Here is a 23,283-nt window from a genome sequence, read left to right as displayed (position 1 = left end):
CTCAGTTTGCAGCAGAAAATAGTTCTATAAGAATGAATGTGTGAAACAGACAGATAGAAGAATTTAATGATGAAGTGGTTTGTAGTTTTCTTGTTTCAGTGCCAATCATTTCAGATACAGACTCTTAATGTCTAGTGAAGAATTAAAAAATAGTTTATTTTTGTTTTTTTACAGTCTCAATATGCTTCAATACTGAGCATCAAACATCAAACACACAGAGAGTACTGTATGTTAATCTCCTTAATTTGTTTCTAATGGTAACTTACTGAACCTGCATTAATCAAGTAAAAAATGATCTGCATGTCTGATTTGTGTACCACTGAAGACAAAATGTTTTAATATTGTAGGAAAAGGACATCACTCCTGACCCACAGCTGTTAGACAAGGTGAACGAGTGTGCCAGCCAGATGGACTTCATGAGAATTCATGGTCAATCCTTGACCCAGCTGACCCCAGAGCTTTCCGATATAATTGACTTCTTCATAGCTTTAACAATCTGCAATACTGTTGTAGTCTCTTCTCCAAATCAGCCACGACAAAAGGTGATCTTTTTTATGTCTTTGTTTTTTGTTAAAAAAAAATATTTTCATATCAAGCTCAGTGATGCAAAAACAATGTCTAAAGCCTGTGAACAGTGTGTCTCAAAGCTTTATTTTATCGAAGGAAATGGTTTTCCATCAGTATTAAAAACATAAAAAAAAATGTATCCTCTCTTCAGCAGTTTAGAAACAATGAACGTTTATAGTTTTCTTAGAAGCAGGGGTGTGAGTCTCTTGGGAACATACAACTGTGAATTGAGATATCCTGTGCAGTTTCAGCAAGGCTGTTGCATTGACCTAGGAGCAGGTAGTGTCATGTAGAAATCACAGCTGCTTCAGCCCAGCCTCTTCCCAGAAGTTTGTATCTGGCACATTATCGAACATCACAGGGTAATTGCTGCTTGTAGGTCTATTCCACATGAATGCATTTGGTTTAGAGTCTCTTATTAAGTTGTTGATTTGAACACCTTTCATCTTAAGCTGCTAATGCTATTTTTTCTGCATAAGTACTATGCAGTTTATTTTATTATTTTATTATGAATGTGTCGTAGGGGACACGGTCAAGGAAATAACTTTTCTTTTTGCCTATACAGCACATTAGCATTTTAATCAGCAAATATTTTGCATTGACCAGCTATTTTAATGCCCTTGTTTGCCTGGCTCTTCGCTGTTTCAAATCCATTATTCCCTCCTTATTTCTCTTCAGTGATGCTTTCTTTTCCACTTAATGTAGGGCATTTGTACCATCCAAACTCCTTTTTAAAGGGGATTTTGTAATCAGTTTTTGACACCTGATATCTAGGCAGTGTGTAAATCATTGTGAGTGTTATCAATCATTTGTAAATATACTTGCAGTGTGATAATAACAAACTGGAATGACAAGTCATGTCTCGCTTTTTTTCTAGTAAAGCTGAGTGGGTACAACTTAACGCAAGTGAGGATGGTTAGTTTTATGTGAAAAATAATTTTAGACAAATTTTTAAAGTTATTTGCGCTAATTTGTAAGACTAAACATTTTCAAACTTTACTTAATTTCGAATAGGTGCGAATGAGGTTTGAAATGAAATCTCCAGTGAAGACCATTGAAGACTTCATTAAACGTTTCACCCCAAGCCGCCTGACATCTGGTTCCAACAGCAGCAGCTCTTCCAGCCTGGCTGCCAATAGGTCTACCAACAGGACCACTTCCAGTGTCTTCTCTTCGCCTTCTGCAGAAAGCACTTTAATTAAACTGGATGAGGAGAAGCCCCACTCACCCAGGGGACTAGAAAATGTGCTCAGTGTTGTCCAGAAGGGCCTGGAGAAGAAGTGGGGGCCGTTGGAGGAAGGCGAGCTACGCTACGAGGCAGAGTCGCCAGATGAGGCGGCCCTCGTTTATGCGGCCAGGGCTTACAAATGTTCACTCGTGGGTCGGCTGCCTGACCAGGTCACCGTGGAGCTTCCACACCTGGGCATGCTGAATTTCGAGCTTCTGCATACTCTGGGGTTTGACTCCACCAGGAAGAGGATGTCCGTTGTGGTCAGGCACCCACTGACAGACCAGATTGTCGTTTACACCAAAGGAGCTGATTCTGTCATCATGGACCTTGTGAAGCCATGTTCTACAGGTAGGCTTCCCGTGACACATTACAGGTAAAAAGATATTTATGGTAAAGGAGAGAGGGAGAGAGGTAGTTCGCTATTACTAGAATGAAAAGCCACTCATAATTCTTTTCCAACACCTAAGGGTAGTAAAAGGAACTGGGCATGCTATGATTTTGTGATGTAGTAATTTGTATGTGTGTTATTTCTCATTGGAAATCTTTTTTGTGATCTTCAAAACATTTTGCATGGCCATGGTAGTCCTTGAGATGAATGGGTGCTTCTTGTTCCTTGTATGATGTGGTACTGATTATGATGTTATGAAACATCCCGTAATGGTGAGTTATGTAAGAGTTCTTTAATAAATCCTAGAACATTACATAATATTTTGAACTGATACGTGAATATAACATCTATAGAGGGAATTATTTGAAGTCATTGTGAAAGAAAGCTTTTAGGTACTCTTGATAAATGAGAAGAATGTGGAGTTTGACAAATTGTCAAACTTGTCATATATTTTAAAAACATAGCTAGAGCAATTACACAACAATTACTAGCTTTATTAGATTAACATGATTAGAAAAATTTGAACGTGATTGTCATTTGTGTGAGTCTTTAATCTGGTAAATTGTGAATTTTCTCATTTTAAAAAAGTGATTATTCAGAGCTCTTGACAGTCAAGCTTAGATCTGCTTTTTCGTTTTTCATTTTATTATAAATCTTATCTAACTTAAAAACCGATTTGAAATTTTAAAACTGGAGTGGCCTGCAGCTACTACATGTCACGGTGGGCATCCATCCACACACTAAGATTATCTAAATATCTAAGCATCATAATTCATTATAATCATGATACTGAGTATTTTGACTCTTGGCCAACCTCTTAGTTTGTTCCTACATATGGATATAACTAGATGATAAAGTCAATTTCATCTTAACACAGCACTTGATTTCTTACCCACACTATTTACATAAAACCACTTATGGAGTTATGTAACAGGTTTTCACTTGCAGATTTTTAGCAAAATTCAGATGTAAAATATCAGGGCAAAACTATTCACCCTTATACAAAATTCCCACATTTTGTTGTTGCCTGAGCTTTCAGTCATGCCACTTTCAAACAGGGTTTTATATTTAGAATCTTCACAATCTGAGCTGATAAAGCTAAAAATACAGAAAGTTTGCAAATTCGATTTTTTCCAAAAAGAGAAGATACTCAGTTGCATGAATTGCATTCAGTCCCTTTGCTGCAGCAATGCTAAAACAGTTCAGGTGAAAAAGAATAGTATAAAAGGTCACATAAATTGTGTAATGCTCTCTGTGCTTGATTAAAATGGTTTAACTTGAGTTCAGAGTAAATGCACCTGTTTCTGCAAGTTTCCCCACATGTGGAATTTCAAGCTACAACTCGCACAGCAGTCTGACAGATTGACTATGACAACAAAGCAAGTCGAGGATGAAGTGGCAGAGAGGCACAGATTAGGAGAAGTTTATTTATCCCATTGAGTACAGTGAATTCAATCATTAAGAATCCTCCCCACTGATAGCTGATGTGTGGTGAGCGTTCTGGCGCACTATGGCTGCCGTCGCATCATCCAGGTGGGGCTACACATTGGTGGAGGTGGAGGGGAGTCCCCATTACCTGTAAAGTGCTTTGAGTGGAGTGTCCAGAAAAGCGCTATATAAGTGTAAGCAAATATTATTATAATTATTATAAGAAGGGGAATCTGCATCATACCACCCAGATACTACCTAGATTAAGCCATCCTTGTACACTGAGCCGCCAGAAAAGCAAGTGAGGTTTTTACAGTTCTATTTCTGTGATTGGAGTTCATACATCAACAATATCTCAGTCTCAGGACAAAGTTGGTTTGTATGGGTGAGTGGCATTAAAGAAGCTATTACTTCAAACTTAAATCTTGTATGAGATGTACTGCTAACATGTGGCAGACGATTTTGTGGCCAGATGAGACAGAAAGTGAACCTTTTTGTCTCAATGTATAAAGAGTTACATCTGGAGGAAGACTAACAATAAAGGGTGTTTTGGCGATAGAGAAATGTTATCGGGGGCGCTTTTGATTAGCGGAGTCTGAGTGATGAGAAGCATGTGGATGTGAGTGATGACCGAGGAAAGTACAGGCAAATCCTAGTGGGAAAACCTGCCACTCAAGCACCCAAAAATCTCACACTGGTTTCAAAAACATTTTAGCAAGACCATAATCTCAAGTGCAAGACCAAAGCCATATGAGAGCTACTTGCTTATGCATTCAGTATATATTACTTGTCATCTTTGCTGGTTATGACCAGCAAAAAATCAGTCATCTGGGTATACTCTACGCATTCAGTTTATTCATTGGTTTTATATAAAAACCCAGTTGATTTGGAAAAAAATGATGTATGCATTCATTGTAATTTCATATATTGAAAGGACATAAATACAATACAAGGGACTAGATAAAGGAATTATAGAATAACCAATAGCCTAAATCCTGTGACCTTGTGACTCCTGCTATAATTATACGAGTTTGTCAGGTAATCATGACTGATTGTTGTGTTTCTCTTTAGAAGACATGTAATCAGAAGTTAACTAAGTAAGAGAAGACATGTTTACAATTAATGTTTTAAATTACATCTGCACACAACCACTGATACATCATGCATAATGGCATACAATATACACATCTGCAAAATATCTTCCTGCTGGCCTGGAACACGTTCAACCTGGAACATGTTCAACCTGGAAGCTTATTTGAGTGATTAGATTTGAGCATTTTTAAGAGAAAGCTAAATTTGTCAAGATCAATAAGAATCTCCATCATTTGCAATGAACAGAAAATATTAAAAAGTCGAGTGTTTTGCTCTATGTCATTGCTCTTTTCCGTATTTTCAGGTTAAGGTGAAAAGTCATTTTCTCCTTCAGATACATCTTCTATATCTTGTATCTTTTCTCCAGCTCTTAAAACAGAATCCCTTAGATAGGAAGACTTAGATTAATCACATAACACTGAGTCACGAACAGCTCATCATGTCTCAAATATTAGTCATTAGTTGTGGTATGACCAAGGAAAGGAAAGTGAATAATAAAACTCCAGGAAACCTTTGGAGTGGCAGAGTATTGCATTAATTAATGCAGTGCTGTTGTCAGTAGAGTCATACAGTGCTACACTAGATACCACCTGCCCTTTCTGCAGTGCTTTGCTTTCATTAGGGCATTGTTTTGCTTTCACAGAAAAGTAAAGGAGGCTCAAGACAAATCTACAGGAGACCTCACTTCAACAGAAAGTAGAAAAAATTCCTTCAAATTATACAGCCCCTACAAAACTTCTATTCTCTTTATGGCAAGTATTTCATATAATGGCAATGTGGAGCACATGTATTTAGTGAGCCTTAATCACTCACCAGCCTGCCTGTTCCTTCGAAACAGGTGTCTGCGAAACGTGATGTAACACGTGTCATTTCCACTCTGGGTGGACCCTGGCAAAGAGCAAAGGAACATTCTGTAGTCTTACAGTCCAAACTGCGTTTCCTGTTCTCCTAGACACTGTTCACAGTGTGTTGGTTTAAATGTTCCCATAAGTTCTCTTAGCTCAGCCAGTGTTGAAAGATTCCAGTGTTTTGCTAAAAATATATCCCTTTTTTTCCCAACATTTTGGTAGTCATTTCCCGCTGTAGCGTAATGTGATGCTAGAACTGTGAAATGGTGCTGCAACGATTTGAAACATTTCTAAGGAGGTAATTAAAAGAATACAGCAGAAGTGCTTTTTGCTTTCACTCAAAACAGTATTTCTTAATGCGATGTTTTCTTTGCTCTGAAACTTTTTTTATTGTTAATGAAATCACATTATAGACCTATGATCCATTTAATAAAGGAGGAGCAAAGATTTTAAGAATGACTCTTGTTTGCTTCAGGTTCTGTCTGGAAAGGTTTTAAACTGTGAGATTTTTTTAAGAATCGTGTGTTTCGTTTTAAATCTGTAGCTTACACCACACATAGACCAAGTCTTTAGTCCTGCTGCCATCATTCATCATTTCATTAACAATAATAGCAGTATTTCATTTGAGAAGGGGGTAGCCACCAGAAAAGGATCCTTGACACTGTATTTCTTTAAGCCTGAAAGAATGAATGTTAGGCTTAACACCTGTTAATGTGCCTGTGGGTAAACCTAAGAAGTGAAAATATGAGACTTAAACAAGTTCCAAAGAAAATCAAATATGCAGCCAAGCTGTATAGGACAGACAGCCACATAAAGATGTGATTCCCCCCCTTGAAGTTTCTTTAATTACTTGGCTCGATAATGTCTATGGGCATTTTACAGCCAGCAAAAACCTTCAGCCATATCTGCACTCTACACTAAGGAGTGCTTGTTGGAAAGATTCAAAACCTACTTCTATTTATTCATCTTCACAGTACCATTACTTCCAAACTATTCCAACCTTTAGGTTTCTTACTTACACTTCATTTTTAATTGTGTTCCTCCTAGATGATGCCAAAGGAAAGTGGAGAAGAAAAATCTTAAATAAAACTCAGCATTACCTTAACTTGTATGCTGCTGATGGACTTCGGACACTTTGCATTGCTAAAAAGGTAACTTTGTTTAAATTTTTTTTTGATAATCTGAATTTTCTTCAAGAAAATGGCTTAATTCTTTCCCAAATTACCCAAATTTTGCTTGAGTAATGTGAATCTATGCAGATATATACAAACATTTTTTGCATTATATGCGCTATTTGAACATACAAAGAATTAAGGCTATCATTGTGTGGCATTCATTATTGCTTGTAAGAGTATGTTATTTTCCTATTCTCCACTGCGATCTAGGTCTAGCCACGCCTGTTTTTTCCAGTGTTAATTCATGCCGTTTATCATCTTTTGCAGCTGAAACCATTTATAAATTTGTTTCTTCCTGCCATATGTGGAAAAAGAATCATTTTTTGAAGATTTAAGATTGTGGTGGTTTACTTGTTGCACTTTTTATCAGTTCAAATTATTTTGCAGTTCTGTTTTTAAAATGACAGCTGCTATACATTATTGTATCTCCTAATTTTATTTCACTGTTAAAGTTGTGAAAAAGCACATATTCCTTTAGTCATTTCACGCTGAAGTCTTCAGTAATGGAATGTTATTGGATCTTCTTTTTATGCTGTATTATTTAGGAAAGTTGCTGTACATAATTTGTTTGAATTTGCTTGCTTCTGTTAAAATAGGCAAAAAGTTTAAATAGGCAAAAAGTAAAATTACAACTATATTGATCATGGCAGTGATTCCACTCTTTGTGCTTCTTAGGTTCTTAGTAAGGAAGAATATGCAGGTTGGCTAAAAAGCCATTTAGAAGCAGAAACTGCTATTCAGGGGCGTGAAGAATTACTGTTTCAATCAGCTCTGCGCTTGGAAACAAATCTTCATCTTTTAGGTAAGCAAATTTGCAAAATCTTGATTACCCATTCCCTTAATGCTGAATTAATAACTTTGCAACTCTAGAAAATGTTACATTATCATTGTAGCACAAAATAAGTAGCAATTTTTTTTCTAAAATGCTTTAAACCCTTACATGGTATTTATCCCTCACATTGTGATATCTGAAAATTATTGATTGGTATGCTGTACGCTATGGTCAGTGTAATGAGTTTTACTCAAATTATATCATACTGTATGTGTGATGTGAGTTTAGGTGCAACTGGTATTGAAGACCGCTTACAAGAGGGGGTACCAGAAACTATTGCTTCACTCCGGAAAGCTGGGCTCCAAATCTGGGTCTTAACTGGTGACAAGCAAGAAACAGCCATAAACATTGCATATTCCTGCAGACTTCTGGACCCAGAGGAAGAGATCATTACTCTAAATGCAGAAACGCAGGTGAGTGAGTAGAAACATCAGCTTTTAAAGCAGTGTAGAGCAGTGCTTAGTGTTCTAGGCTCGTAACTAGAGACCCAGGTGGGACACTGCTGTTGTACTCTTCAGCAAGGTACTTCAGCTGAATGGCTTCAGTAAAATGCCCAGCTGAATAAATGGATTCAAATGAGTAATGCTTGTGGATCAGAGTATCAGCTAAGTCAATCTATAATTAACTCGACATGAATGCGTATTTAAAGCATTAAGCTTCAGCATCTTCACTAATGTTTTTTTTTACGCTATTGAAAAGTGTATACAAGTATAAAAAATGTATCTCTATAATACACGTTTCTGTGAACAACACTCACTTTTCTTGCATGGATTACTCCGTGTATATACAATATATAAAGCTATCTATCTGTTTTTCCTGTGGTAGTGTATGTGTATGGTTACATGCATTACTAATTGAAGACTCAAAAGCAGAATTTAGTCTTTGCATGAATGTTTCCCTTACGATGGATTATTGGCCAACTCCCTGAAATGACAGCTGGGCATTCCTTTTGGACCCTATCTGGTCCATCTGGTATACATTAATGCTGAAGAAGCTATAAAAGAATGACAGAACTTGGTGTCTCGCCACATTTATTCAGAGTCATTGAATGATTTGTTTCACGGACAGTTTTGTTTGCTGGGGCATTGATCTGGAAACCAGATGTAATGTGAAAATTCCTGATCCCTCAAGATGGTGATTGTCGTTTTCTTTTTGATCCAGGAAGCATGCGCTGTGCTGCTGGAGGAGAGTTTACATTATATCCAGTCCAAGTTTTTCGGTAACATCCCAGACAGCGCTGCTCCGCCCTTTGACGAGGACTTTCCAGCTTTTGAAATGCCTCCCTCTTCCTCCTTTTTGGTTCACCGCCTGGGCTTGGTTATTGATGGAAAAACCTTGGCCTATGCACTGGATAAAAGCCTAGAGGATAAATTCCTTGCTGTGGCCAGGAGCTGCAGATCAGTGCTGTGCTGTCGGTCCACTCCATTGCAGAAAAGCATGGTGGTCAAACTGGTTCGAAACAAGCTGAAAGTAATGACCCTGGCCATAGGCAAGTATCTGGGTAGCCTTTTATGGCTGATAAACAGTTTTGAAAGTGGTCCTTTGACCCAGTAGGTGAATGCTACACATTATTTTTACTTTTTAGTTTTGGGTTTATAACTTATGCCTTTTAAAACTAAAATGTCGACTCCTACACAGTTCAGCTGCAAAGCTGTCTATAGTGTACAGTTACAACTAGATGAAAAAAATGTGTGTTTATAATAAAAAAATATCTTTGGGTCATCATGAGACTTTTAAAATGTAAATCAGATTCACTGCCTTTAAGGTCTCTTTTTCATCTGATGAATACTTGTGGTTTTTCAGTGTACAGAAAGAAGTCAAAAACAGATTGCCAAAATGACTTGCATAACTGTCACGGCATAAATGAAAGCATGACCAAGCTCTAACCTCATGTGTCAGTTTTTACAAGACTACAAAGTTATCCTACTTGTCAGAGCCACATTGCAAGGCTGGGGATACCCTCCTTCTTACTCTAAAGAATGTTGAAGGTTCACTTAGGACACACAGAAGCATTTTTTCTGCCTGTAGAATCTGTGGTCTGTTGTTTGCTGAGTGATTGAGATGAACTTAGATGATTTTAAAAACAACATGGAAAATTAAAAAATCTTAGCAACATCAGAGTTTTTTTTTTTACTGAAGCTCCTTCGTGGCTCACATGTTAAGTCTCTGCTTGAATTCCAAAACAAGTTCAGTCACACGGAGTGTACCAGTACACACCCAAGCTATGTCATAAACTGACTGTGGTCTAGAGTCAGAGTCTAATTCATCAGATTGGTATCAGAAGACACAGAAAGGCAAATTAAATCCATCTTGGGATCTGAAGCTAGGCTGAAAAAACTTCATCAAACTCAGAAATATTGTAAGTCATCTCTTCTGACAGTGATCCATGTTGTTCCATCGAACAAATCCAGAGATACAGCAGGGAGTGGTCAACGCGAGGAAAACAAAACTGTTTGCCAGTTTTATTTTCCTGTAAAGTAGCAAAATATTTTAGCAGTCGCAAACCAACTGTGGTCTCGAGCTCCCAGGTCATACTGCACAATGGGCTTAGGGATTTATCAGGGTTAAATAGGTACCACATCAGCAGGAAGATCCCTGGTCTTCTGTGCACTAGTAATCTTAGATTGGGCTGTCAGGTAGGCTTGTCTCCACTCCAGATGTCATTAAAACCTTGCTCCCTGTGACCTAGTTCGCAGTGTGAAAAGAACAGAATGTCATGATGATGCACACATCGTGAAGGATTTGTTTATCAAAAAACAAAAGCCTGTGGTTCAAGGTGGCAGCAGTACTTTGTGGAGGGGAAAAAAACAAGAAAGGTCATAAGTTAAATTAGTTAAATTACTGATTATAAAATAGAACTTAAACATTGTCAGTACTAAGCTATTTCTTAACTATTCTTCCTTCCATCTGAAAAATCTGACATTTAAATAGTTTTAAAAGACATACAGTAGTTGCACAAATATGTTGTTTGGGACAAAGGTGACATTGTATGCTTTTTGTTGTAGGTAATGTTTGTGCTCCTAATATACTGTAGGCTTCATATGCAATTGCAGATGTTTATAAGTGTTGCATTGTCTTTCTCTAATAATGGCATGAAATGACAGAATTAAAATATGTGATATGATACTAGCCTAAAGAACTGCATCAAACCCCACAACCTTCTGGATATGACAAATCTAGAGACCTTACAGTATAAACAGTATACTGTACATACATACAAATTTGTAATGTTTACAGCTAAATATCCTTCATCCATCTGAAATGTCTTGTTAAAATAGAATAGGAAGCTAAATAGTATAGAAGAGATTCTTTGCTCAAGAGCACTGTATCTCAGAATGACTTTCAAATTATTCCTTTGAAAGTGCTGGAGATGTTAAGAAAGGGGCATCGCATTGACTTCTTCCATAAGGGAGGTTTTTCTTGTAGTCAAAAGAGCCAGTAAATGCAAATCCAGCGATTTGCGCATCTTGGAATATTTGCATTCTTCACAACTTAGCTTAATTCAGTTATTTAATATAAAAAATTAACCACATGCAAATACATAACCTGGCAGGGTGTAGGGTATGTGAGGTGATTTAAAAAGCAGATCTGCACAAATTTACTTTTTGCTTTCTTTGGCTTTGTTTGTACAGCACTGCTCACATTTTGCTTGCTCTGCATTCTGCCATCATTGCTGTGTTTGCATTAATCACACCTGACTTTTTGAAGGGACAAAAGGTAAATGCATTTTTTCTTGTGTCCCAAATGAATCCTAGGTGATGGAGCGAATGATGTCAGCATGATCCAGGTTGCTGATGTCGGAGTTGGGATTTCAGGACAGGAGGGCATGCAGGTAAAAGTCTCCGCTTGTAAAAAATATATAAGCAGGACATACAGTGTAGTGAGTTGGCTCAGGGGTGGTTTGAACAAAAGAAAATAAATGTGCCAGAGACACAAGAGAGGTAATAGTTTCCATATGGCTGCATCTTACATACGCAGTCAACCAAAGCAGCTGACTTTCTTGTCAGGCTGTGCTGTTAAAATTATGAAGCTGCAAGTTGCCCTCGGGAGTACCAGTGGGTCTCGCTCAAAATTGTTCTTGCTTGAAATGCACCATATGCTCCCCCCAGAATAAGTCTTTGGGAGTGTTAAATCACTTCTGTCTTGAGCCCTTGTTAAAAAATGAAGTTGTCCGATCACCTTTGTGAGTGAGAGGAACAGGAATAAAAGCTAATCACATTCCAGTGAGCAGAGTATTTATAGTCCTGCAGTCCAAAAGGTGATCATGCATATAAATTTAGAATTGAAATTCCAAATAATCTGGAAGCAAGGTACCTCAGCAGACAAACCAGAACGCATCTGTTAGAATAATGGGGGTGTGGTAAATAGGATAAGATCCCATACTCCCGCAACTATGTGTAAAAAAAAGTGTTACATTTTCTGTGTGCTTGCAAACTGTGGTGATTTTCAAATCCAATGAGTGTGATTTTGAATTGAAATGTAAATGTTAGTGGAACTCATTGTATACCAGTTTCATTATAGTCTTTTAATAATATTGCCAAATCTTTTTCTCCTGAAGGCAGTAATGGCTAGCGACTTTGCCCTGCCACGGTTCCAGTATCTGCAGAAGCTTCTCTTGGTCCATGGGCACTGGTGTTACTCTCGTCTTGCCAACATGATCCTTTATTTCTTCTACAAAAATGCTGTAAGCCATTTCTTTTTACTGTAATGTATCCATATAACATTGCAGGTTTTGTGGTAGTTTGTAATAACCTTGTCAGTTTAAAAAAATACCTTCTGAAGTACAATTCAGAATGTTTTTTTAGGAATAGGAACAGAAGTTTAAACTGTAAGCTAAACAAATTCACCTAAGCATATAAATCAACTTTAAAATTTGTAGTTCCAACCATTCTGTTGTGAATTGTTTAATACTGTATATTAGGTGTTGGAATTCAATTTGTTCTTCTTTTCTTTCTTGGGTTTCTTGCATCACTCTTATTGGCATCACTTTAATATCCATTTAATAGGACTTTCATATTATTTCATGGGTTTGATTACAAAATATACGAATGCAAACATATTGTATCATGTAAAGAGCATTATATTTGTAAAACAATTATATTTGATTACCAGTGCTCTGTGATTTTTGAAACAGTTCATCTATTTAGCAATACACCCCATAGTGAAAGTTTATTACAATGCGTGTCAGCCGTCCGTATGCAAAATCACTCTGCCAAGCCGTGCAAAAGAATGCCTTCTCTACATTTCTCTCATCGTGTTTTGTGGTACAACTGTATGGGTCCGTCAGGAATGGAAAGGGGAGAGCGCAGACAAAAAGTACAACAAAAACCATAATGGTATTAGTCATAGGTTGTCAGTGTTAGCATGAGTCAAGCACCATCTTGCTATGTTTATTTTTGGGTAAGCAGTCCTCATTTATGAGGTAACATAAATTTATGAGGTAACATAAATTAGGGTTATTTTTAAGTTGTAACTTCTTCTCTCTTTCGTAAAAATGCTCTATTATGGTATCTATATAATTATATAATATAGTATCTATAGATATTATTTGTCTGTTTCACAGAAGGGGAGTAGTAAAAAACAGTAATAGAAAACAGACTGTGCTGCAAGGCACTGCTTATGCTAGTCTTAAAACATTCGATAAGATCTAATAGGTTTTCAGTCTAATTAATATATGATGATTATTTGAAAGTATCCATTAATTAAATAAACTGCTTAGAAGCTTTAAGATATTTGTGGATAGAAAGAGTGCAAGTTTATGTAGCTTTCTAGGGTTCCTCATTTCAGATCCTGCAAGCTGCTACTCTTAATTAAACCATCTTGATTATCATTAAAAATGTTTTTACAACACTGCAGAGGGCACTATGAAGTGGAAAGTGGAAGGTTTATATTTTTTTCTCCAGTATGCTTGCAGGAGTTTTTGAAATATTGCTTGTTTGCCCTAGGGTTCAGTGACATCTGTGAAACATGCTACAGTATTTCTGTGCATTTCTGTTTTTAAAAATCTCCGACATTATAAGATTATATAAGAAATATAAGATTTTGTTGTGACAACTAATATTAAATGGAAGTGTCTGGTCACGCAGTCTTACTTAACATTTTCATTACAACACTATTCACCAAATTTAGTACTTGCGCTTTTTATATCAAATTGGTGATTTATACAATATATCCCAGCCTCATCATTATGGCTGAAATTAGCTATATTAAATGAAGAAAAGATTCTCATGTGTCTTTACATGAAGTCCCTAATGTGCTTTTTTCCCTTTTTTTCTTCCTTTTCAGATGTTTGTAGCCCTTATTTTCTGGTACCAGTTTTACTGTGGGTTCTCGGGATCGGCCATGATCGATCAGTGGTACCTCATATTCTTCAACCTGATGTTCTCTGCCTTCCCTCAACTGATTACTGGGACCCTTGACAAGGACGTTTCTTCAGAGACACTCTTAGCCCTACCTCAGCTCTATAAAAATGGGCAGAGCTCAGAGGTAAAGCTGACAATGGGAGAACTGTGGCGTTTCTCTCCCTTATGCAGGCTTTTCAATATGTTTGGACATTTTATCATGCCATGAAATTAGGTTGTGTTTACTGCACTTCCTTCAAATGCTAATTGACTTGAAGTCTCAAATGAAACTACATCCACTACAATCATAAGAGATGCTCCATCTTGTCATATTATTAAGAAAAGGAACACTGATGCTTAAAGCACTAGTTACTCCATTTTCTAGACTTCTGCTTTGGATAAGGAATGAGATTCTCCTATCCTTGAGGGCAGAAAGGCCCCCTGGTTAATTACTGGACTAAACCCATTTTAATTAAGTCTTCAAATCACCTGATTTTAGATTGTATTTTTTTTGTTCATCGAAAGATGCACCCATGAAATCTGAAAGACTGACATTCAATGACTACAGTGGCTCATCTTTTAGAAGTTTTAAAAAAAATAACTGATTCTGTGATACAGCTTCTAAAAACCCTTAAGAGCTGTATGTTTTCTGATAATTCTTACAATACTTTGCTGTTACTGTTGCTCACTATATATCTCCACTACATTCACCTTGCCATCTCTGTTGAAAGATTATCTGAGGAAAACCTACCTAGTATTATTATTTTATCACAGAAAAAGCTACTCAAAGACTTATTACTTCCATAAAGAATCACTTTATATGTGTTGCTCTCTGTTAAAGTTTGAAAAAGTTAATGGAATCCATGAATTACACAACTTGGGTAGCAGGTCTACAGCCCATGACCAGGAAATAAGTAATTACCTCCAACTTCAAGCAATTATCAAACAATTCTGTTTTTGAAAAGGGACTGTTAAGATCAGTATAAACCCATTTATAAAACAGTAGGAGGTGTTTGAATTTGAAACTTGCCTCTCAGTGTTGTCTGGCCTCAGATTTCTGTTGGAACAAAGCTCACAAAGATGGACTACACTATAAATCATTATTGATTTAAAATATCGCCCCTTTTCTGACCCAAACTTCTGCATTCTAAAACTGTTGTCTGAATCATAATGCTTCCTTGGTCTTTTTCCAAAAAATCTTTAATAATTGTCAAATGTGAATATGCAGTATGTACAAGTCAGAGAGATGATTGATTTAATTTTTTTTTCTTTTGCTTCTAACTTTGTAAAATTTCACGAAAAAAAGGTTTTGGAAAAGTTAAGCATTCCTTTCTTAAGACATGAACCAATGTATACTAGTTTAAACTAAACAAATCTTTCTCAAAATTGTTTACAAAGGGGAAAAAAGAGTTCATTGTCTGGTCAGCTGCCATTAGTAGAGTAGGAAATATCTGTGGGTACAGGTCATCAAAGGTTTATCACGGTTCTGGATGACTACAATTGAGAGTTCTAAAAATAGACAAGGGAAAGGTTAGCTTAGGACAATGATAGGAGAGTGTACCAAAGAAAGGAATATATACTGTAGACAATTCAGTTACTACGCTGCAAGCAAATAATGTGACTACCATTGTAATTAAATTGCAGGAGCACTCTGACTTGGCAGATTTCTAGATTCTATTAATTCACTTTTAATTTTATTGGTATAGTTATAATTTGGTATGCCACATCATATGAATAATTTATTTTGTCACAAGATCAGTGTTGATTGAAAATTCTGTTTTTTTGTTAAAAATGCTATATATATATATCTTGATTTATCAGTATGTGTTTTTAACAATTCTTATATTTTCTAGGAATATAAGCCATACATGTTCTGGATGAATATGATCGATGCTTTCTACCAAAGCCTTGTCTGCTTTTTCATTCCATACTTTGTAAGTCCCGTTAAACTCCATGAGCTCCCTTTTAAGGCTGTTTATTCCTGACTCTCATTCATATTCCCAACTCCCTGAATATTTCTTACTTTCAGGCCTATGCTGACTCAGATGTTGACTTGTTTACATGGGGAACACCCATCACCACATTGTCCCTCTTCACAATTTTGTTACATTTGGGTATTGAAACCAAAACGTGGGTAAGCACACTACTTTTCTACAAATAAAAGACTTTAGGCATTTATGGAGTTAGAAGTCTGTGTATACTGCTTGTAGAGCGATTACACAGTAATCAAAGCATATTTTATGGAGCTGGTAGAAATAGTAAACAGTAAATACTGTTACTGTTTTAAAATAAAAACTATTGGTTCATTCCAAATCTTAAATTGGTTAATGTGGTCTTTTTTGCAGTTTCCCACACTAACATGATTGAATTACATTTTGAAAGTATGTGTTTGTGTACAGTATCAATGCTGTATTTACATACCTTTGCTTTCATTTTATTGAGGTGAAATGGATAAGTAACCACTCCATTTGAATTGTGTATTGTTCCCTGACAACTTGCTCAAAAAACACAAGGGATCTGTTTGGTGCTCTTCAAGACATCCCATGTTCTTATACTGAACAGCCTTGTTCACAGCAAATACCTCACCGATGAGAAACATTTTCAGACTTTGAATTGGCAGGTTTAGTATTCTTCCAAGGAAAATTTAAGCATCCCCTGGCAGGCAGATGTGAAAGCCATCTGTAGCAAAGCAGAAAATGAGAATTCAAATCATGCTTTTTTTAACATGGACAAACATTTTTTTTTTTACCTTGTTCTCTATACTGTTTGCAATAGCTCCATGGCCATGGTAGACTTAACATAATATTCCTGTTTTATTCGATAAGCTAGAAGTCAATATGAAGTTGATTTGTGTATGATATTAATTTGATCTATTTTTATGTTTGTTTTAGACATGGCTCAATTGGGCCTCCATTATTTTCAGCATCACTTTGTTCTTCATGGTTGCTTTTTGCTACAACGCTTCCTGTCCCACATGCTACTCTCCATCCAACCCGTACTGGACCATACAGAGGCTAATGGCAGACCCGCTGTTCTATTTGTTTTGCATTGTCACACCTGTTGTTGCTTTGCTACCAAGGTTAGTGGTGTGTATAGTCTTTACTGCCTGAGATATTGTCATTTAATTTAGTCCATATCATCTTTAATCCTTCTTTTAAATATTAGACAATTAGAGACTAACAGCTACTCTGTGATACAAGTATTTTATTTATTCCTTTAGCATATCCAGAAATGCATTTACTGATGTAAAGTCTTGTTTTATCGTTTTAATCCTTATCTAGTAAGCTTCATAGTAGTAGACTAGTAGACTCTCGGATTGCAGCATGTTGTTGAAGGAATTGTGAGTTTTGTTCTAAAACGCCGATAGTCGGCATATATAGAGAGTTCGCCCTGCTTAGATAAGGACCCAAAAGAAACTTTTTAAAATGGCTACCATTTTCGTGACCACTGTAATGAGTACAGAAAATTCAGACTTTTTTTCTCCAAATCACATATCATGATAATGGTTGTTTACTTACAAGTATATAGAGGTATTAAATACGCTGTTTATTGCTCTCATACATGATTCCCAAATGCTGTGATCATCATAAATGCTTCACTCCAAAAGCCTTTTGGACCTAAATAATTTTAAGGTGAGGGTTTAAGCTGCAGACAAACGTCTTGTGTAAATATAATTATCAGGTTTATCAGGTCTGGATAGTGTTCTATAAAGCTCATTTGTCCGGACTTCGACTGGGCCACACAAGGACATGCCCTTGACTAATTCAGAGAGGCTTTGGCCCGGTCCTGCTGAAATGTAAATGTTCAGTTTGGAATCTGGGCTGACTGAAGTGAAAATTCCTCTGGGATTTGCCTGTTCTGCTCATTCCATTTTTTCCCTCCATCCTGGCAACCTCCCCAGTCCCTGCTGATCTCCTTAACATGACACTGCAACCACCATACTTCGGTTGGGATAGAACTTGTTGGCTCTGGTCTTGCTCCTGACACAATTCTTTGCATTTAGAACATGTATGTTTGTCGCTTCTGTCCATAAATCCCTCTGTTGCATGTCTGCAGTATATCTCATATGAGATTTAGGATGCCCTTTTCAATAAAGTCACCCATCTAGCCTCTCACCCATACGCCCCGGGGATTGGATTATCAGCTATTGTCGGCTTGGAATGACAGATACAGAACTTTGCAGATCCTTCAAAGTCTCTGTTATCTTCACAGTGACATCCCTAACTAGTTCCCTGCTTGCTTCGCCACTCGGTTTGGAGCCCATCCTGATCTAGGTGTCTGGGTGGTGTGATACATATTTTATTTTTTAGTACTGAACTTGACTGTACTATAAGGAATAAGAAGCCTTTTTTCTAATCTGTGCCTCTCTATCTCTTCATCCTACACTATGGGTTTCGTGGTTTGAAATTCAGTAACTGACTCTGAAGTCAAGTCTGAAGTTTAGCCACTTATCACACAGAGACAATTAAACTAATTATATGACCTTTTTAAACTATTTAAGATTGTCATAGTAGACAAGTAATGGTTTGAATACCTAAGCAGTTACACTAGAAGTATTGTAATTTTCTTTAACAAATCTTAAATTCTAGTATTTACATACAGTACTATCAGAATCTCAGCTTTATCACATTATAGCAGATTGTGTAGATTAGAAAGTAGTATTTAAATGTGTTATGATTGCAAGCCCAGACATCTGCGAAGCATGCAGTCTTTCCTTCAAAGAGTGTCACAACTTTTTCAAGGCACTGTGTATGATAGAAGCAACCCTGTTTTTTGGTATGTAAAATTACTGGCTTTTTCTGTTTGCAATCCATAAAGGTCTTCACAAGTTTCAGAAGTGGCAGCTGCTTTCAAAGTGGTGTCTGTTTTGAACAGTTTCACTCCATATTTAATAATAATGAGTAAATCAAACTCTGTATAAGTGTACAATTTAGTGCTTTTAGCACAAACTCTATAGTTTCTCACAGTTCTGCTGGACTTTAACATTCTGTTCTTTGTATTTTAGATATTTCTACCGGGCTTTTCAGGGCACTTTATTCCCAAGCCCTGTCCAAATAGGACGCCAACTGGATAAGCTCTCGCCAGACACCCGCAGTAATATTCTAAGTCAAATGAAAATAAAGGTGGGATCACGATTTGATCCTAGGACTACTTTTTACCCATTGTCGGGGCCTTTTCCAAAGGACTACAGTCAAAGAACTGAAGAATCGCATTTTTGCAAGCAATGGAATAGTCCCAAAGGCTCTGGAGGAACAGGGCACTCTACAGTTGCTGCTCAGAGTGTGCAGGACAAAGAAAAGGGCTCCTATAGACATTCTCCAGATGTTGCTCCAAAAGTGGACGGTCCAACACCAGAGAGCTTCACCGCTTCAGAAACGGATACCCTTCCTTATTCCAGAGAATCTACTCAACACCCTGGTGACATTGAGTCTCCATTTTTTGAGGACAGTTTACAACTTGACACCATTATGGATCCATCAGACTTAAGTTTAGTAAAATGGATAGCAACAACTCCATTGTTTGCCAAGACGGAGGGTATATTTGAGTCATTATCATCTCAAGGTAGTTTGCAGGCTACTGAAGAAAAAGAGAACTCCTCTCCCTCTAGCACTCAGTACAGAGTGGACTCCAGAGACGAAAACTGGCAAACCCAGCAACTTCTAAAAGCTATGAGTGGTGAATTGAAGCCTGTTGCCTCCGACAGTTTAAACGAGGATTCATTTCAAACAACATTACTATGACATTAAATATTTAAGCATTATTTAAATTCCGTTTGCAAGTCAGTTGTAAAAATATTCTATGATCATTACTAGAGAGCTATTTTATAAAGATATATAAATAGGTACTATATATAGTATTTAATTACTAACGTTGGTGATTTTAGGTTTAAAATTGGAGAGGTTCTTTTTTGGAGTGGAATACTTAGACAACTGGACAATTCTCCTTTGAAACTGATAAGTTTACACTATATTTTACTACAGAGAAGAGATTTTTACTTAGCAATATTTTGATGTTTTGACTGGAGACAGTGCATTACTGAGAAGTTCAGAATTGTTACTTAGTAGTAAACTATGCAAAATATTGGTATCGTACGAGGTATATGTAGTATTTCTTTATTATTTGCTATGACAATACACACAAAATGGTCATGCAAATTAAATATTTCTAGTTCTATTCACATACCTTTTCCAGCTTTTTGTTTATACACAGTTAAATCCCTAACTGCCACAGTTATATTTGATATCCCAGACCTCTCTTCCTGAATAGTAAAATCCTGCAAAACAAAATTTATCTTTTGTAGGGAGAAATTAGGTTCACAATCCTGCTAGTTACACAATGTATTGAGATAGTTTCAGATACAGTTTTCACTCAAACTTAAAATGAGGGAATTCTTTGCGATTAACTATATAAAGTTTAACTACAATATTCAAGCCTATCTGTGATGGGGCTTTTTATATGTGTAAATGCTGTTTGATTAGAAGGTGATTCCATCCCAAAGGAACCAAGTCTGAATTTGATCAAGCATTTATGTTTCTTTTTGTTTTTAAGAAAATGCAACTTTAAAAAATGCTGCTGTTTTATTGGTTGAATAGTTTGTGAAAGTTCTTTATTAGTATAGTGTTCATATTGGTTTTGCTGGCCTTTCTGTCACATATGCGATGTGTAACTTGTTCAGTCCCGTCTAGTGGCATGCCAATTGTGAACATCACTCTGATTCTGTCTACCTCTCCTATTAGAGGATAATTTTACATAAATATTGACAACCCATATCAGGTACATCCGAGCCATACAACCATAGTTGACGAGGGTTGCTAACAAGCACATTCTGAATTTTGTCCTGGTCTGAAATTTATACTGCTCGTTAACAATTGGTGATGTGTAAGAAGAAGATGCATGCAGACTACACGTTACACATTAAACATTATAAAGCCTTACCAGTTCTGTAAGCACAGAGATGCAAAAGACATCCACACACTTCTGACTGGGGTTCCCAACCTGCTGGTTTCCTTAGGGTTGGGCCCTGTTAAATAATTGAACCTTCAAGTGATCTGAAAGTAGGATTGTGAACCCTTTAGTTTCAGTTCCTAAATGTGTTAGTGGTTTCCTTATAGTTACTGTGTTTAAAATCTGCAGCCTTTGAGCAGGAAAAAATCTGCTAATGTCAAAAGAAGTTGAGCAACTTTCTATTTTGGTTAAGGATTCCAAATTTCCGAGTTGCATAAAGAGCTAGCAAGTGTGTGGGTCCCAAGGAGCAGGGTTGTGAACCCCTGTATCTGTTGGTAGGAAGGCATTGCCTGGAATGTATCAGTTGTCTTTCTGGCAGTGTCACAGTGGAATTAAAGGCACTAAAATGTAAAGGTAAAGGCAGCACATAGAAAAAAAAGGTCCTTATCAACGTATTCTTCTCTCAGATCCTTTGGCAGATTCTGACTCTAATTTGACAGACTACAGTTGGCTGTGGCCTTTTCATTTTGTTGGTGAAAAGAATAAGGACTGACCTTTTGCTGTTTTAAAAGTATCCTTTCGGCTGTAACAAAGAAAACCACCTGAATTAATAGATTTCTGATTAGATGTTGATGTCACTGCAAGTTGCAACATGCATGGTAGAGAAAACCCTAAAAGTACTTGTATACCAAAAAAAAAGTTTCCCAGAATTTTGAGCTGGGCCTGGCTGCAGGGTGTCTCTGTTTTCTGTACGTTGGGTGTTGGCCAGAGCTGTGTGCCCTTTGATATTTCTGGATTAAAGTTAAAAAGGAATGTTAAGTAAAATGAAGTCGCACTCTTAAATCCACTACAATACTAATGGCACCTTAACTGTTATAAAAGATCTGTGTTCCAAAAGTAATTGTTACGAAGAAAATTCTATATTAAAATTAAAGGAATTCATTAAAGAGGAAAGACTCATTTGTGTGGAATACTGGGCATATATAACGAAAACTCTGTAATACATTGAATTTGTTTCTTGATACAGCATCACACTTGAAGTGCAGTGAAACATACAGTATGTACAGAAATGTGCCTTAATTAGCTTTATTAGTTGCATTTACCTGTGGTGCCTTCAAGAGGACAGGGACCACACCATTATCTTTAAAATCACCAGTCTTCAGTGTTACAACGTTTTCACATTACCTGGAACATTAAGTCAAGACTTTTTAAAAATCCGAAACCAAAATGTTCTTGCATAGATCAGGTGTATGGTATGGTTTGATTTCTTGTTTTGTTTTCATTGAATTTTAAAATGCAATACTTAGGCCTTCAGTATACAGTACTTCTCTAACTACTTGAATGGAAAAATGCACTACCTGAGGAAATGTTAACTGTAATCAATAAAAAGGTATGGTGATGTGGAAGGGAGTTCAATAAACAGAACAGGGCTCAGTGTACTCACCCAGTTTTTGCTCTGCCTTTGACAGAGGTCATGCTGTTTTCCAAAAGACTTTTAAAACCCGAAGGGTCAGAAAGGTTCTTTTTAAATGTGCTTTAGCAAACGATTTGGAGTCTTAAGTGTAGCCAGAAGTCCTGCAAAGGATTTTCTTGATCTATAATTATTAAAGAAATTGATATCTTAATGCTTTTTAACTGTTGGACCTATTATGCTGCCAGCTTTGCCTGCCTTCTGTCTTTCTTACAGAATTTCTATATTAGGAATTACAGAATTTATCTGATAGTTTACTGATTTATATGCAAATTTCTATTAATGTTTGTTGGAAAATATTGTTCTGCAGACATATTTTGTAAGATATATAAACCGTACCTAATGTGTTTTGTAAATCGATGGGGTAATTGAATCACTCTTATCTTTACAGAACAATGTCATGTGCCTTAACACTGGATGAGGAATTAAAACAATACTGCCTTACATTTCAACCGAGTTTCTGTGGTTATTTTGGATCCTTAGGCTAACACTTTGAATTTTATTAATGTTCTAATTATTTGAGGATACACAATTACAGTATGCACAGTGCACACATGTGATTCCGTAATTATATATAGGGTAAATGTTTTATAAAGGAACATTTTTGTCGAGCAGATTATTTCCAGAATTAAGTGATATACGCCTGTTGTTTGTTTCCAGGAAGCCAGAACCTTACTGTTTCTTGGCACTGTATTAGAAAGCCCTAGCAAAAATGTGGCTGTGTTTAGCCAAATACAGCATTCCAAAATTTGAGGTAAAAATCCATGTGAAGTAAAAGTTCCATGCAGGCCCGTTTTCATTTTTTGCATTTTTTTGCATTTGTTTAGCATTACAAAGAAGTTGTTGTGTACTATTCAGTATATGTATTCTAAACAAGTTTTGTTTTCATGAAAATTGATGTACATTGCCTTTCAAAGGTATTTACCTTCTTGCAATGATGTCCTATTTTGTTGAATTATGATATT

General features: G+C 36.6%; 1 protein-coding gene across 1 annotated transcript in view; it reads left to right on the top strand.

Annotated features, from left to right (window-relative positions):
- atp10a (ATPase phospholipid transporting 10A) overlaps nt 1-22,770 on the top strand; it is a 57,025-nt gene extending 34,255 nt beyond the window's left edge. The window contains exons 9-21 of the mRNA XM_088598150.1: nt 348-542; nt 1,582-2,146; nt 6,602-6,705; nt 7,405-7,531; nt 7,790-7,974; nt 8,723-9,050; nt 11,317-11,393; nt 12,120-12,245; nt 13,847-14,047; nt 15,756-15,836; nt 15,932-16,036; nt 16,794-16,981; nt 18,908-22,770. Coding sequence (XP_088454276.1) covers nt 348-542; nt 1,582-2,146; nt 6,602-6,705; nt 7,405-7,531; nt 7,790-7,974; nt 8,723-9,050; nt 11,317-11,393; nt 12,120-12,245; nt 13,847-14,047; nt 15,756-15,836; nt 15,932-16,036; nt 16,794-16,981; nt 18,908-19,643 — 3,018 coding nt within the window. The 3' untranslated portion in view covers nt 19,644-22,770. The remainder of the gene's footprint in view (nt 1-347; nt 543-1,581; nt 2,147-6,601; nt 6,706-7,404; nt 7,532-7,789; nt 7,975-8,722; nt 9,051-11,316; nt 11,394-12,119; nt 12,246-13,846; nt 14,048-15,755; nt 15,837-15,931; nt 16,037-16,793; nt 16,982-18,907) is intronic.
- The last annotated feature ends 513 nt before the right edge of the window (nt 22,771-23,283 follow it).

The sequence above is a fragment of the Lepisosteus platostomus genome, chromosome 2 (assembly GCF_059453375.1).
Source record: "Lepisosteus platostomus isolate fLepPlt1 chromosome 2, fLepPlt1.hap1, whole genome shotgun sequence".
Classification (NCBI taxonomy): domain Eukaryota; kingdom Metazoa; phylum Chordata; class Actinopteri; order Semionotiformes; family Lepisosteidae; genus Lepisosteus; species Lepisosteus platostomus.
The sequence above is the reverse complement of the archived record's forward strand: the minus strand, read 5'-3'. Positions and strand labels throughout refer to the sequence as shown.